This window comes from Protomyctophum bolini, assembly GCF_963924005.1.
Source record: "Protomyctophum bolini genome assembly, chromosome: 23".
NCBI classification, from domain to species: domain Eukaryota; kingdom Metazoa; phylum Chordata; class Actinopteri; order Myctophiformes; family Myctophidae; genus Protomyctophum; species Protomyctophum bolini.
Window position 1 is genome coordinate 26,206,234 of NC_137884.1, and position 17,500 is coordinate 26,223,733.

The 17,500-nt window shown below is 44.4% G+C and overlaps 1 protein-coding gene across 1 annotated transcript in view; it reads right to left on the reverse strand.

Annotated features, from left to right (window-relative positions):
• The window catches only part of camk1da (calcium/calmodulin-dependent protein kinase 1Da), a 68,730-nt gene that overhangs the window by 38,434 nt on the left and 12,796 nt on the right, over window positions 1–17,500 (reverse strand). The window contains exon 2 of the mRNA XM_080757296.1: window positions 2,914–3,045. Within this exon, the coding sequence (XP_080613422.1) occupies window positions 2,914–3,045 (132 nt within the window). The remainder of the gene's footprint in view (window positions 1–2,913; window positions 3,046–17,500) is intronic.

The window sequence follows — 17,500 nt, forward strand, 5'->3', positions numbered from 1 at the left end:
TGAATAAGAAGACAGTCAGACAGATGTCTCCTTTTGCAGCTTTATTTACTTTATATTTATCTGTTTCTTAGAACATTATCAGAGAAATAAAGTCTAATAGGACGATATAGTGAATAAGAAGACAGTCAGACAGATGTCTCCTTTTGCAGCTTTATTTACTTTATATTTATCTGTTTCTTAGAACATTATCAGAGAAATAAAGTCTAATAGGACGATATAGTGAATAAGAAGACAGTCAGACAGATGTCTCCTTTTGCAGCTTTATTTACTTTATATTTATCTGTTTCTTAGTGTTGCCAACTTAGCAGATTTGAGGCGGAGAGAGGGAAAATGAACAAAAGGGAGGGTTTCAACCATAGACTGTAAAAAATATGGACAAAGCCTGTCAGTCCTTGCAATGGAAGTCGCCATCTTTCTAGATCCGTTTTGGCCCAGTTCAGGCCAGCTGGCCCATTGGCTGGCCCAGACAACGAGGCGGGACTTCCCCCCTTCTTCTTCGTTGGTTTTTATTTTGACTCGAGTGGGTGGGGGATCCCGTTCATAGACTGTAACGGTAGCCACGCCCCTCAGAACATGCACGACTTTATGGTAAAAAAATGTATAAATGGGACCATAATTTTCCAAAAATAATATTATGACATTAGAAATGAGACTTTAAACTAGTGACTGGAAGCAAAAAGTATTCATGTCCATGTTTATTAAGGTAATACATTCTAGGTGAAGTTGGGCCCAAATACATGGACTTCTATGGGGCTATGGGTTTTTTTGAGCCCAATGACAGCGCCACAACAGGCCATTATATGAACTTTCATTTCCTTAGTGGCTTCACAAAATATCTGTCTGACTGCCCCCCTGGTTTCAACACGATTGTCCTCAATTCACCAGAAAAAGTAGCTAGATTTCTCTCCAGAAGCTTTTCACCAATTCAGTCACTATAGGGGGGTCTGGAAAGAAGCTAAATATGGCGACAAATCTGCTAAGTTGGCAACACTGTTAACGTATCGTGTCGTGAGTTGAGTGTATCGTTACATGCCTAATCATAATGGCAATGTTATTTTCAGTGAACCACCCTGCGGGGGCTTGACAGCTTAAAAAGATAAATAAACACGTCAATCTACATTGATTGACAGCCAAGATGCTGACGGCGACACAACTGTCAAGGTCAGAGAAGGAGGCGGCAGTGGACCAATCAGAGAAGGAGGTGGCAGTGGACCAATCAGGAACGGGCACGGGTTAGTTTAGGTTGGCAGAGAGGGGGGGGGGGGGGTGGGGTAGTACCCATGAGTACAGCTTAGATTGGCACCGGGTGAAGAAATGATTAACCCATTCTGACCCGAGATCAGATTCTAAAAAAAATGTCTTCTACATCCTGACAGTTTTCTGAAAAAGCTATGTTTCTATGTCAGTCAGTCGTTCTTCGATTTTTCAAAAAATAGCAGACCTACAAGCTCGTAGCGCGCCACTCGGTGGCGCGCTATGAGCTTGTAGATCTGCTATTTTTTTCCAATAGCTAAAGCATAACATAATGCTAACACCAAAAGGCGTACCCGCCCCAAAATGGGGTTAAATCAAAACGTAATACTGAATTGCATGCTTGTTAACAACTTCTCATGTTCACATACAACAGACTCTTCCTCAGAATCCTTCCAGATCCACCCCGAGATCTTTTAAAATCACCTCTGATTGAATTTTCTCATCTGAATTCTACGACATCACTGCCATTAAATCCAATGCAGTCAGTGGGCTGGCAACAGCTTGGATAATTTGTTACTGTACATACAGTAGAAGACCTGGACATTATACTGTCACCATGTCCATAAGCACTGATTGAATGTACAGTACATAAACAGTATATACAGTACATGCTGTGGGCATTGATACCTAAATAATACCACAGATTATGCATAGTTCAAATCCAACGTTTATCTCAAACACACCGACCGACCGCACAGTCAATAGAACATCACTGATGATACAGTGAGAGAGAGAGAGAGAGAGAGAGAGGGAGAGAGAGAGTGTGTAGAGAGAGGTAGAGAGTGTGCAGAGAGAGAGGGGGATGAGGTAAATGTCAGATCAGATATAATAGTGTGTAATGTATTACTCTATTAGTTATGGCTGTGAGCGTTTAGCCCACAGCATCCAGAGGTCAGAAAGAGCACTTGAATGTCAAGCAGTACAGAACCAACACCGTCCCCCGTGTCTATTTGTATGCAAGAGTATAGGACTTTGAGCAGAATAAACATCATCTAAACTCAGTGAACGTTTGGATATCGGTTTCTGGAGCACGTGTCTGAACTTCCTCGGCAACCAGTCCAGTATCACCCAAGTATAGGGCGTTACAGTACCCTATCAATAAAGGCAAGAAACGCCAAAAATACAAATAAAGAATGTCAGTTTTGTTCTGTGTGGAAAGAACAGAAGGAACAAGTACACTTTGTTTCTGGCATCACCCTATTGAGGCCTAACCCATCACCCTGTTGAGAACACAATGTTTCACTGCAATAGTAAGTGAACAGACAGACAGACAGACAGACAGACAGACAGACAGACAGACAGACAGACAGACAGACAGACAGACAGACAGACGCTTGATGTTCTGTTTTGTTCTGGGCTGTGGGTCGTGACCCGAGGACAGGTGGGTGGGTGATGGGGGGGACGGGGGGGACGGGGACCGTTCGGTCGCCCCGGTAACAAGCACGGAGGAGGAGGGAGGAGGGGGCTCCTATACGTGCACGTACGAAAGGAGAGAGAGAGAGAGAGAGAACACAGGGAAAAGAGAGAGAATATCTGTGCCTGTGCGCAACGTGCACACACACACACACACACACACACACACACACACACACACATCCACACACACACAAAGCTAAATGAGGAGGGGGGGGGGGGGGGGGTTGGGGGTTCCATTCTTACTTGCGGAGCACGGCGATCTCGTTCTCGATGCTGCTCTCCTTGCCCTTCAGAGCCTTCTTAGGGATGCACTTGATGGCGAAGGTCCGACCCGTGAGCTTCTCCTGGGCCAGAACCACCTCTGAGAAGGCCCCGCTGCACAGGGGGGGAGAGATACAGACTGATTAACCCATTTTGAGATCAGATTCTATAAATGTCTGCTACATCCTGACAGTTTTCTGAAAAAGCTGTGTTTCTATGTCAGTCGTTCTTCGATTTTTCCAAAAATAGCAGACCTATACAAGCTCGTAGCGCGCCACTCGGTGGCGCGCTACGAGCTTGTAGATCTGCTATTTTTCAATAGCTATAAAGCATAACATAATGCTAACACCAAAAGTGTTAGCATTAGTATTTGAAGTAACGCAAGGCGCAAGTTGGCACCGCGACAGAGTGGATTTAGAAGTTTTCCTTTATTACACCACGTAACCCGTTGAGGGCTTCAGGGCTTCATTGCGCTCCCTGTTTCTACAAATCTCTCTGTCTCTCTCTCTCTCTCTGTCTCTCTCTCTCTCTCTCTCTCTCTCTCTCTCTCTCTCTCTGCCTCCTTATTTGGTCATCTCATTTCGTATTGGGTCTCAGTGATTACTCAACTGCTGGATGCGGCGCGGCACTCTCAATCAAAGAACGGTAGATTCCCCTCCTTTCCTCTCTTTTAACCCATTTTGGACTGAGGTCGATAAAAAAAGGCTTCTAAATCCTAACACTAGTTTTCTGAAAAACCTGTGTTTCTATGAGTCAGTGGTGCTCAACCTTTTTCATGTCAAGGACCCCCAGAATTATCTCTATTGGGCCACGGACCCCCCCCCCCCCCCCCATCTCAAAATATGTAGTCCCAGGGACCGCCCCCAGAAGCAAATATTTTAGTAAAAAATGTTCGCTCTGAAATCATAATATCCAAAGATTTGTGCCACATTTTCACGACTTTTGAAAAATAGCAGACCTACAAGCTCGTATAGCGCGCCACTCGGTGGCGCGCTATACGAGCTTGTAGATCTGCTATTTTTCAAAAGCTAAAGCATAACGTAATGCTTAACCCAAGGAGAATGTATATGGTTGCTTGTGAATAAATAAGCTCCCCATCACATCAAATGTGTGTCTTGAGTCTTGACACACTGGCCGTTCAATAAGATCGTCTCGAGAGCTATCGTACTACAGTAGAAATCCCTTTGTCTTTATACACTCTGGCCGGTCAATAAGACCGTCTAGACTGTACTGTACTACAGTACGGAAATCCCTTTGGACATTTTAGTAAAGCACAGCACTTGCTGATTAACAGCCAGCTGGTACTGTATGTCTTTGCCATCTGCAGCAGGATGACAGAAAAGCGTTTGAAAACGCCGGCGCACGCAAACACTGAGGCACTCCGGATCGTTTTTTTAACACACAGAGACGCACACCAACACTAAGTGTGAGTGTTTGGTGTACATATTCAAAAACAACACTGGTTTTCAGTGCGGTTCTGAAGGTTTGGAGTGAGGGGAGGGGTGGGGGGGCACGTCTCAAATATTGAGACGTGTGGACAAGAAGCTGTATATAGGAGGGGCTAGCGCCCCTCAAACAATAGGGGGATTTTTTACTGCGCATGTTTTTCCCTCTCACCTCCTGGACATCTTTATCCTGACTATAGGAAACATTTCCATCCATTCATGTCCCTCTCTGCATGAATGAGCAGAGAGGAAGTCCATTACTACAGTAATCACCATGTACTGTACTGTACACAGCTGTATACAGTAATCACCATGTACGTACACAGCTGTGGATCTCACACATTGGCCACAGTGTGAACATCTGTGAAATCTGTCACTTCCAAGCGGCTCTCACTTGCACTCAAGTGTAAGACACGCATGAGAGAAGACGTGTGGGTGTGATATGACACGCACGTGTGCACACACGTACATGCACACACACACACACACACACACACACACACACAACACCTGTGAGGTTTTGTGGAAATATCCCAAAGTTAAAAAAAATTGCCCTATTGGATTTCCAGCAAAAGATTGATCGGGTTGTCCATAATATAGGTTGTGATCCTACGTACGGGGTCATAGATATTATTTCTGGTGGATAACCTTTGAGGTCACATGGCAGCAAATGCAGGTTTCCTGCTTTGCTAAATAAATACATTGATTGTGCAACAGATCTGAGTGTGCGGACTGTGGAGCTTCTCTTTATTTCTTCTCATGTTCCCTTTGTGGCTCTCTTAAGTTTTTTCAGCGGATGAGCTGGTGGTTCTTTTTCCAAATGCGGGTTTCCTGCAAAAAAGGGTGGTTTGCCCCCTGGGTATAGTAAGCTAATTTGAGTGCAGAGCGTAGCATACGGTATAGCCGAAAGGCGAACTGACAAAAAAAGAAAAAAAGGAAAAAATTCAGAATATTATATATATATATATATATATATATATATATATATATATATATAACATTTAAAATAAAACCTACACCAATCGAAAACAACTGTTTAAAATTTTTTCCACAAATTACGATGTATTTGCAAAGAAGTATAAAAATTCTATTGTCACTATTAAACACTATTAAACTGACAAAATCAATAGTTAGGCTAAAGTAATAGGAACGTAAAAATATTTATAACGTATAACAGCTTCTTTCAAACTATCAATTAACTTAGAGTCAGGAGGAGAGGGGAGTGTGCATCCTTCACAGAGGAGGAGGAGGAGGAGGAGAGGGGAGCGTGCATAGAGAGATGGACCGGCTGCCTCCCCCTCCCCCCTCCCCCCTCCGCCTCCCCCTCCCCCCTATCCCCTGGGGGTCCACCAGCTGGCCCCCCTGCTGTGGGTCAGCGACAACACATGCTAACAGATGCTAATATGGGCGCACGCACGCACACACACACACACACACACATACACACGCACGCACGCATGCCAATACAGGCATGTAAATGTACATACACACTACACACGTGCAGGTAAACTGACGTGACCAAATGGCGCCCCCACTGGTTGCCTTGAGAAATGGCACCATGGTTCCCTTTTTAATTAAGCCACAGGCCCACAGCTGTGGGGGGAAAGACGCCAGTAGAGATACAGATTTCAACAGCTCGCACGCAACGCACAAACAGCGCAGTTTAAAGAAAGGAAGGAAAGAAAGAAAGAAAAGTAGCCTACTTTATTATTTGTTTATTGAACCCTGCGCTCGTCTGTTTTTTGAGACCTTTATTTAGTTTATGTCTGGAGCCTGTTCTTGTTTTGTTTGCCCCGTTTATTTTGAAACCATTACACTCACACGACACAAACTCCTACCATAATATCAACCTGTTGCAGTCATCATCAATCACCATCGACAAAACAACTACAAGTGAGTAAACAACAAGACGCACAAAGTCCTGTGTGAAGACGTTGTTAAACCGTATATCTCTGGTGATAAAAGAAAGAAAGGCATATTGGCCCTAAACACTAAAACATTCCGGGTGACTAAAATGTGGGAGGCGGCCATTTTTCCGACAGCATTCTACCCGACGGGGCAACGGTCCGCTCCGCAGCGGGGGGGACATTCGCTGCGATGCGAAAAAGCGATGGTCCGACATGCGCTGCTCCCGTGCTTGCGGTTAGGGTTAGGTTAGGTTTGAGGTTTCGGATCAATATGCTGTTGGAAAAAAGACCTGCACCCCTAAAATGTGACTAAAACTAAATTAAAACATTTCAAGAGACTATATATGACTGAAACTAAAATAGAAATGTGCTGCCAAAAACAACACTGGTTTTAGTCGAGGAAAACAACCCTCATGCGTGCTGGCCCCTGCTGTCGGGGCCCCCGGGGGCCACCGGTGGTGACTGTGTTTCCAGCCGGTGTGAATGGGTGTGTAATTGTGTCAGCCAGGCTCCAGTGCCTCCGTCAGAGGACAGGATGGGACAATATATTGGCAGCAAAAGAGTGTGTATAATTTGAGCGTACGTGCGTCGTACAAAACAAGACTGGAAGAGTGCGTTATAGCGTCTTGTTGCTGCAGGGTGAGCAGTGGAAATAGCAGATCTACAAGCTCATAGCACACCACCGAGTGGCGCGCTACGAGCTTGTAGGTCTGCTATTTTGTCTCGTGGCTAATCACTGCAGCTGGTGTCAGTGTTTTGAAGACAACTGAACTGATTTAGTCACTGATTTTTTTGATCCTTAATCCTTAGTCAATGATCAAACTGCATGGGAATAAATTCCTTACGGATACATTTCTTCACCAATGTGTTTGTAACGTCTAGTCTATAGTGACACCTCTCACAAAGATTGAAATTCAAATTAGGATTCAAATATATGTATTTACTAATTGTGGAATCACTGACACATACAGTATACTGTCACAGAAACCATTTAGAAGAAACAGAGGTCTCTGCCTTCTTCCTCTCCACTGGGAGCATCCTGTCCTGTCTGGGCGACCATGCAGTGACCATAGAGTGACCGTGACGTGTTCTGATAAAGGGCTCTTATTGCAAAGCAAAGTGCTGTGGGCTTTTAGATCGGCTATTTTTGACACAAAGGTGTCCGACTTAAGGGCCTTGCAAACGGGGAGCGAGGAACTCACACACGTTGTCGCCTGGATCGATCCACAACGCCAACAAAAAACCAAAAAGCTAAATAAACCAAATCCACGTCTGGTGAGTCATTTTCAGCGATTCTCTTCGTTTTAAGGGTCACCGTCAAGTCAAGTGCTGACATTTGTACCACTGAGCGGTACTCAGTGGTACAAATGTCAGCACTCGGGCAGGAGACCCCCGTGCTCAAATCAACAACGATGTGTCAATTAGCGGGAATGTTGCGTTTAAATCGTGACGGTACAAATTGATACAAGCGTTTTGTCACTAAACTAAACCCCATGAATAAATCATGATAAAGTAATCATGATCTCATTATAGTTAAAAGGCACTTCTCTCTCCGCTGAGGTTTTGCAGACGGAGAGAGAGAGAGAGAGAGAGAGAGAGAGAGAGAGAGAGAGAGAGAGAGATAGAGAGAGAGAGAGAGACAGGGGGACAGGGAGAAGATGGAGAGAGAGAGAGAGAGAGAGAGAGAGAGAGAGAGACAGGGGGACAGGGAGAAGATGGAGAGAGAGAGAGAGAGAGAGAGAGAGAGACAGGGGGACAGGGAGAAGATGGAGAGAGAGAGAGAGAGAGAGAGAGAGAGAGAGACAGGGGGACAGGGAGAGGGAGAAGATGGAGAGAGAGAGAGAGAGAGAGAGAGAGAGAGAGAGAGAGAGAGAGAGAGAGAGAGAGAGAGAGAGAACGTGAAAGTGAGGCGCTGAGAATAGACTTGCAAGGTCACGGTCACATTTATAGCAGGGAAGCCGACATGATGAGATGAGAGACATCTGGCTTTTTACCACGTCATGTTGTTACACGTTTCCCTCCCCCCTGAAACCCAGCGAGCCAAACATGCATCTCTCGTGTTCTCGGGACATGTGTGTCTAAAACCCTTTCTGCCCATATGTTCTTCCTTACATTATTCATCATGCCACAGAGACAGACACGCTACCATGCATCCTCTGAACAACAGGGTGCACATACATAAATAAACATGCTCTGAACATAGCCTACTAGCCAAAAAGTGAACCCGGAGTACACCATGGGGTGGCCGAACGGTTTGCGGAGCGGTCTTGATATCGGAAGGTCGCTAGTTCGTATCTCCGGACCAGCACGTTAAAATTACCACCGCTGAAGTGCCCTTGAGCAAGGCATTGAACCCCTACCATGAAATGTTCTATATGAGCAGGGCCTGGCTGTAAACAAGTTATTGAGCTTAGTCCAGTTACCCTGGGTAAACATAGTACCTTTCCTTTCCTTTCCTTACCAACGTTTTATGTTATAAATATTGAGTATGGCTCCCCCAGCATGTAGAAACTGCCGGATGCTAACTTGCATAATGTTGAGCAATTTTCACGATTGGCATAATATGTGACCATTATACCATTAACAACCTATATATATAGAAGGCAAAATATTCAAAATGTCATCATGCTTTATCTATAGCATGTGATGTGTCAAACTAGGGGGTTTTCATGATGCTGAATCCATTCCACGCATTAGTTTTGCAAAGAAAACACTCATTGGGCTTAAAACGGACAAACAGGGTGCACAAACTGCACATAAATAAATAAATACATTTTCTCCTCTCCCTGTCACCGTATGTACTCAACTAAAAGTGGTGCGTGTGGACAACCTATTTTTACACCCCACACACACACACACACACACACACACACACACACACACACACACACTGTAGTGTGACAGTGCTGATATTTCTTTTTAAGATTTATTTTTGGCATCTATAGCAGATACTAGACCGCCCGCTCCGTCGAGGCACACACAAACAAACAAGCCCCTAATAATAATACCACCACTTTTACAGAACAACGTAAATGATACAAACCAACAGACAACTAACTACACAACCCTTTGTAGAGGGTTTATTTGTCACTCACTGATACACAGGTACAGTGAAACTATCATGATGGCACTGGCAGGTGGATTTTTGCAAAACACATTTTAGTAACAAAATGCCTCAAATCATCAAATGGCATGCACCTTTTCACATTGGCCTATTTTAGCGCCACCAGGAGGCCACAACCTGACCTGCCCTGGTGGAGAGCTGTGCCCCGATGTTATAGCGCCACCAGGAGGCCACGACCTGACCTGCCCTGGTGGAGAGACCCGTGCCCAGAGGGGCACTTTATCTAGTTGAAGTTGCGTTGTCGTGGCCAAACGCACATGCAGCTTCAAGGACACTCTGGAGCAGGCACTTGGACATGAAAAGGTTTGAGAACCACAGAAAAGACCATTAGCTGATGACAATGGGACGCAGGAATGTCAAGTACACCATTAGTTGTAGGTCAGTCGGAACGGAACCCCATGCCAGACCACCATTATGGTCCTTCAATGTATCGCTATTCACTGAAATAACCTTTCATACCAACAGACGCGTGTGTGTGTGCGTGCACAGGGCAAACCCTGTGGGCTCCCCCAGAGTTAGTGTCAAAGTGTCCTCGAGCAAGAAAGACTCTGAACTGAACCCCTAATTGCTCCCGATGTGCAGGTTGAAGCTTTGCGTGGTTTCCTCCGGCATCGTTGTGTGAATGTACAATCTCTGTAAAGGGCCTTGGATAAAGGCACAAATGGTGCTATAAGTGCACCATTTGTGTGTGTGTGTGTGTGTGTGTGTGTGTGTGTGTGTGTGTGTGTGTGTGTGTGTGTGTGTGTGTGTGTGTGTGTGTGTGTGTGTGTGTGTGTGTACGTGTGTGTGTGTGAGATGGAAAGAGTGTGGAGGTCATATCTTTTTGTTTGTGTCAACAACTTGACGCCAAGGACAGTGACAGAAACAGAGACATTTGTCAATCTGGTATAGGCTACAATTTGTATACCATACTGGGCAAACATTTTGGGAGAGAACCCCATAGCAGATCTACAAGCTTGTAGCGCGCCACCGAGTGGCGCGCTACAAGCTTGTAGGTCTGCTATTTTTGACTGACATAGAAACATAGCTTTTTCAGAAAACTGTCAGGATGTAGAAGACTGGGTTAATTCTCTCACCAGATTCTGTGCCACAACGATCCAAACGATAATCAAATCCTTGTTGCTACGGCAACACAGAAAGACCATATAGGCTAATGTGTGGAAATCTATTTCTTTGTTTTCTAGTTGGATCCAAGGGATTCAGCTGTGACATAACAATGGAGTTTTGAGGGGGAATTAAAATGCTAAAATGCTAAATAGATCTCATGCTTCAGACAGACAGAAGTTGCCAGAGGCAGCAACGCAGTACAAGTTACAGATTCAGTTTTCTGTTTCTATGTCAGTCGTTCTCAAACTATTTAATGTCAAGGATCCAAGAAATTATATGAAATTGGCCGCCGACCACCCATCTGAAAATATGTAGTTCCAGGAACCCTCCAGAGATAAAGATTTTAGTTAAAAACTCAAAGCTCATTCTGAAAGAATATATACCGTATTCAAAGATTTGGGCCACATTTTTCACGATTTAAAAAAAATAGCAGACCTATACAAGCTCGTGAGCTTGTAGGTCTGTGAGCTTGTAGATCTGCTATCTTTTTTCAATAGCTAAAGCATAACATACAGTAATGCTTAAAACACCAAAAGCGATTCCCGTTCTGAACGGGTTAATGCTAGTAAGTCAAAGGGTCAGTTACGGTTGCCTCTTATAACGCTTTCAACTTCAAGCATATATAACTGCCCATTTGTTCATTCCTAAGCCAATCATGCTGCTTGTACGGTTGTAATTATACGGTGCCTTTTCATAGCTTTGTTTAACCTGATTGACCCACCACACCGCAAGGAGGTTGATGGTTACCAGGTAGTAAAGACCAACGATATTTATTACTCTCTATTTTACTGTTTACAAACAACCACTACTGTTTACAAACAACCACTACTGTTTACAAACAACCATCACTGTTTACAAACAACCACTACTGTTTTACAAACAACCACTACTGTTTTACAAACAACCACTACTGTTTACAAACAACCACTACTGTTTACAAACAACCACCACTGTTTTACAAACAACCACTACTGTTTACAAACAACCACTACTGTTTACAAACAACCACCACTGTTTTACAAACAACCAATACTGTTTTACAAACAACCAATACTGTTTTACAAACAACCACCACTGTTTTACAAACAACCAATACTGTTTACAAACAACCACTACTGTTTACAAACAACCACTACTGTTTTACAAACAACCAATACCGTTTACAAACAACCACTACTGTTTGCAAACAACCACTACTGTTTGCAAACAACCACTTGTCATTGTACCATTTATTTTATAGTAAACGCACACACACACATCCTACATGTCCTACATCGCTCTGACTTGTGTTTCCAGAGGATAGCATTTGGTAGCAACAATTGGTATGCTATTAGCTAAACATGATAGCAACGAGTTGAAAGTGTTGCCTCATATATATATATATATATATATATATATATATACACACACACACACACACACTCATAGCAAACGCCACAAAGGAAGTATACTGACAAAGCCCCTCCAGCCTCATGCATATAGTCCTTCCCTTCGCTTTAACTCGCTGTCATCACTGCGCTGCCACGCAAACGCATTAAAAGCTGGGATTTATCAATCCACCGAGGTTACGACTCCGAGGTATATTACAGGTTCACCATGGCAACGGCCCTGCATGGCCACTCACTGCATGGGGGGGTCGAGATGTCGGCTTTATGAGGTTCTACGGAAACACATTCTTAGACGGGAAACCCCCTTTAGGTGTTTTATGTGATGTTATATATACTTTAACTATTGAAAAATAGCAGATCTACAAGCTCATCTATGAGCTTGTAGATCTGCTATTTTGGGGGGAAATCGTTTAAAATGTGGCGCAAATGTTTGAATATATATAATTGCTCAAGGACACTTTGGACAGTCACCCCTGCAGGGGCAATCTGAGAATCCCATCGTCAAATATTCTGGGAAAACAGCGCCCCCTGTTGTTGGCAACAGTCTGTCTGGAGAGACTGTAATACTCTGGGGGAGACCGGGGTTCAAACTGGGAACGGTGGAGGGCCTCCACTGTGTGTGTGTGTGTGGGAGAGAGAGAGAGAGAGCGTGTGTGTGTGTGTGTGTGTGTGTGTGTGTGTTTGTGGGCTGTTTTGTTGGCAGGTAGCCGTGTTGATGACAGCCTGGCTGACAGCCTATTGGCCGTCTGGTTTGACGACAGCCTGGCTGACAGCCTATTGGCCGTCTGGTTTCCCTGTCGATGACTCAGCATCGTCTCCTGTTGACCTTGTGGGAGATTTCCCCCCGTTCTGCAACACCTGCAGTATATATTATATATAAGTATATATATATATATATATATATATATATATATATATATATAATATAATATAACTCATTTAGACCCGAGGACGATTCCACAAAATGTCTTAAAAAAGACAAGACAGTTTTATATGAAAAAGTTTCTATATGTCAGTGGTTCTATATGTCAGTGGTTCTCACAGGGTTAAAACCCCTATGTTTCTATATATGTCAGTGGTTCTCACAGGGTTAAAACCCCTATGTTTCTATATGTCAGTGGTTCTCAAACATTTTCATGTCAAGGAGCCCCAAAAACATATGTAATTGGACGCCGACAACCTTCTGAAAATGTTGTTCCAGGGACCCCCCCCCCAGGGACCCCAGGACCCCCCCCAGATGCTGTCACTGAGGGAGAGAGAGGTGAACTAGAGAACCTTGTCAATCCAACACATAGTCCACACTGTGGTGCCACTTCTGCTGAGTGCAGGGGGGAGAGGGGAGAGAGGGGGGTGGTGAGGGAGAGGGGAGAACCTAATACTTTATTTTATTTTATCCAAAAGGACAGGATATCCCTCTTGTCACACATTGTGACAAGAGGGATTGTCTGGCCTTGTCTGGTCTGAGAATGCCGAGGAGATATAGGGACAGGGACCCATCTGCCTTGAGCGCAGGTGTCGAACCGGCGGTCACTAGTAGCGAGATCTTGATATGGTATCCGAGGTCTGCTACGTGATCTGGGTTCTTCTTTACTTCATTCTGTCTAACCTGCGTAGGCATGGGTATTTATGGTGTTGGGATGTCGAGGGTGATGTCACCCCCTGACGTCCCGGTTGTGATGTCAGAGATGCACTACGTTCCTTCGTAACACACATATTATTGGGGGGTTTTTTTGCAATCAGGATTTGACCGACTTCACATAACCCATTTAGGGCCTGACGTCAGATTTTGAGTGACTGACTGACTGACTGACGGGAAAATGTACGATTTCATAGCAAACGCGACTTGCAGACGCAATAATAAGATTTAATAAAAGTTTAATGCTCGGAAAATGTCTGGTATATTTATTATTATATTTATTTTTCACATAATAGTATTGCATGTCATAATCAGCCCTTTATTCAATCCGGGTATAAGATGAGTGATAACATGGTGGATGTAACATGTAAAATGGTTGTGCAATTTATTGGTCAGCTGCAGTACATCGCACGCACGCACGCACGCACTGTATGTATACGCACGCACGCACGCACGCACACACACGCACGCACGCACGCGCGCACGGTGGTGCAGAACAATAAAATGCATATTAATTAACAGTGAGGAACAGGAACATTTTGTAACGGCATCAGAATGATTAATCGTGCTTTATCTTGGCTCCACCAACAGATTAGAAACTCATTTCATCATAACACTGTCACCTCAGCGTGAGTCAGACATGCAGATACGCACACACATTTCTCTCTCTTGCTCAGTAAGACTTCATCATACAGACAGACAGACACACATATCGATGCTGAAATGTGCATGCTTACACACACACACAGCGAAAGTAGACGCAGAGTCACTGCCGACGCAGAGTCACTCTCAAGTTGAAACAGAGCAAACGAGGCTAATTAATGCGTCTGGTTGGTGGAGTGACAGCATACTGCATTATATATTGATAGGAAGTACAGTAGGAACTCCTACCCGATGAGTAATCATTAACACATTCTGAACGGGAACCCGTTTTGGTGTCAGCATCATGTTATGCTTTAGCTATTGAAAAATAGCAGATCTACAAGCTCATAGCGCGCCTCGAGTGGCGCGATACGAGCTTGTAGGTCTGCTATTTTTGAGAAATCGAAGAACGACTGACATTTTTAGAATCTGATCTCAGGTCAGAATGGGTTAATCAGACCAGTGTGTGTCCAGTGGAAACCTCGCATGAATCTGATCTCAGGTCAGAATGGGTTAATATTGTCAACTCACTGCATAAATCACCTCCCACTGCTGACAGTCTAGGTGTGGCCGATACTGGTAGACAACCGTACGAACGTACGTACGGACGTACACGTACACTAGCCCGGGGTTATCATACTCCCATTACAGGTTGCTGCCCACTCAGATCGTGACGAAATCATGAGAACAAAACACAATATTTTGGGCTGAACAAATAATTACAAAGAAGGAAGAAGGAAAATATAAATAAAAAATAAAATAGTTGTACCTTTTTGTGCCCTTTTTGAGTGGTATACACGGAGATGGATGTGTCCGAGCACAAAAATTGCGTTTGGTTGATTTTCATCACCTGTCACTGTTGTGCAGCCTAACAGTACACACACACACACACACACACACACACACACACACATACACACATATTAACTGTATATATGATGATTTTGGGTGTGACAGTACAGTACAGTACAGTACAGTACAGTACAGTACAGTACAGTACAGTACAGTACAGTACAGTACAGTACAGTACAGTACAGTACAGTACAGTACAGTACAGTACAGTACAGTGACTGGTCACTGAAATAGTTGGGGCTCATCATCTGGGGAGCACGAAAGCACTCAGCTAATTTCACGGCAATCCACCCAAAATTCTTGGACCTAGTGTCCTCCCTAGTGTCCTCCCTATAGTGTCCTCCCCAGTCCCCCAGACATCCTACTAGAAATGCGCCACGTCTCTGTGTGTGTGTGTGTGTGTGTGTGTGTGTGTGTGTGTGTGTGTGTGTGTGTGTGTGTGTGTGTGCGTGCAGCCGTGCACGGTTGTAATGCACGTTACTCGAGAGCCCATTTTCCCCCACCCGGGCAATCTCCAGCCCCTCTGCCTCAGCCAAATTGATTGCCATGGCAACCCCCACACACCTGCAAATTGATCACTTAACCAGAGTCCACTTTTCAGTTTGCACTCTTCAGGCACAGGCAGACAGACAGATACAGATATCTCCAATTTCTCCATATACAGTATGAGCACAAAAGGGACACACAGACAGACAGTTAAAACGGGTGCTATGACAAGTTGACAACGGACATTATTAGGTTCCCAAGTTGCATCGTTCTCAAGCAGATCTGCAAGCTCACAATGTGTTCCATACAACGCCATCAAGGCCCGCCTAAATACATTTTATTTGGCTAGGTCAACTTTAGATTTAGTTGACTAAAACTACACTTTTAGTCATTTCACGTGACTAAAATCTGACAAATACTAAATGAAACTGTATTCAAAGGACTGGCTAAAACTAAATCCAAATTTGCTCTTGAAATGAACAGTTCTCGTCACTGCATGTCCTGCTTAAACAAAATCATAAATGCCTCCTCTTTCCGTCAACAGATAGCAGATTTTGGCCTGTCTACGGTGACCAACAGAACAGTGTCAGGTCGACCAACCATACAAACAAAGGAGGCACTCTCTCCTACATCCCCCCTGAGGCTTTTGAAGAGACATGTGGTGGGCGACGTATACAGGTCTAGTGTACAGTAGGCCGGTGTACAGTCTACTTACTGTACAGGTCTAGTGAAGTCTACACATAGAAACCAGCAGACAATTCTGCTAAACCTGCAGGGTGGTGGAATATTCTGAATTACTACCAAAACAGAAAAGCAGCAGCTTGGCAGCTGCAGGGTCTTTGTTTGTGTGGGTGGTGTATGTGTGTGTGTGTGTGTGTGTGTATGTGTGTGTGTATGTGTGTGTGCTCATGTGTGTGCGCTCATGTATGTGCACGCATGGTGGTGTGTGTGTGTGTGTGTGCGTGTGCGTGTGCGTGTGCGTGTGCGTGTGCGTGTGTGTGTGTGTGTGTGTGTGTGTGTGTGTGTGTGTGAACTCATGTGTGTGTGTGTGTGTGCGTGCTGGAGACAAAGCAACAGGGAAGCAAGGCTCAAAGATTGTTTCTCGGATTCGCTGATTGTGATGATGACGCACATTCACTGACTGAACACCACTTTGTCCTGGCACACACACACACACACACACACACACACACACACACACGACAGGACAGGTGCAGGTGTGTGTGTCATAACATCTCTCTCTCTCTCTCTCTCTCTCTCTCTCTCGCAGTCTGGGATGGGAAATGTGGTATAATTATAGTCTTTTGTATTGGCCTAAAATATTAGTCTATATACAGTAGCTGGCCTGGGCCGTCAAGAAGAACCCAGATCACGTAGCAGACCTCGGTACTATATCAAGATCTCGCTGCTGACCGCCGGTTCGACACCTGCGCTCAAGGAAGATATATAGAATCCTGTCTCTATCCCCTCGGCATTCTCAGACACGGCCTATTCAGGTCTCGGTCACAGTACCGTTACACACCTGAAATCATCATATATACAGTTAATACTGTGTGTGACGTGTGTGTGTGTGTGTGTGTGTGTGTGTGTGTGTGTGTGTGTGTGTGTGTGTCTGTGTGTGTGTGTGTGTTGCTGCACAACAGTGACAACCAAAGGCTATTTCCGTGCTCAGACACAGCCATCCAGCCAGGCACACACAACACTACTTAATGAAGTTGTTGCACCACTTACAAAATAAAATAGTTCTGTTCTGTAGTTCTGTTCTGTTTACTCTGTAGTTCTGTTCACTCTGTAGTTCTGTTCACTCTGTAGTTCTGTTCACTCTGTAGTTCAGTTCACTCTGTAGTTCTGTTCTGTTCACTCTGTAGTTCTGTTCACTCTGTAGTTCTGTTCACTCTGTAGTTCTGTTCTGTTCACTCTGTAGTTCTGTTCACTCTGTAGTTCTGTTCACTCTGTAGTTCTGTTCACTCTGTAGTTCTGTT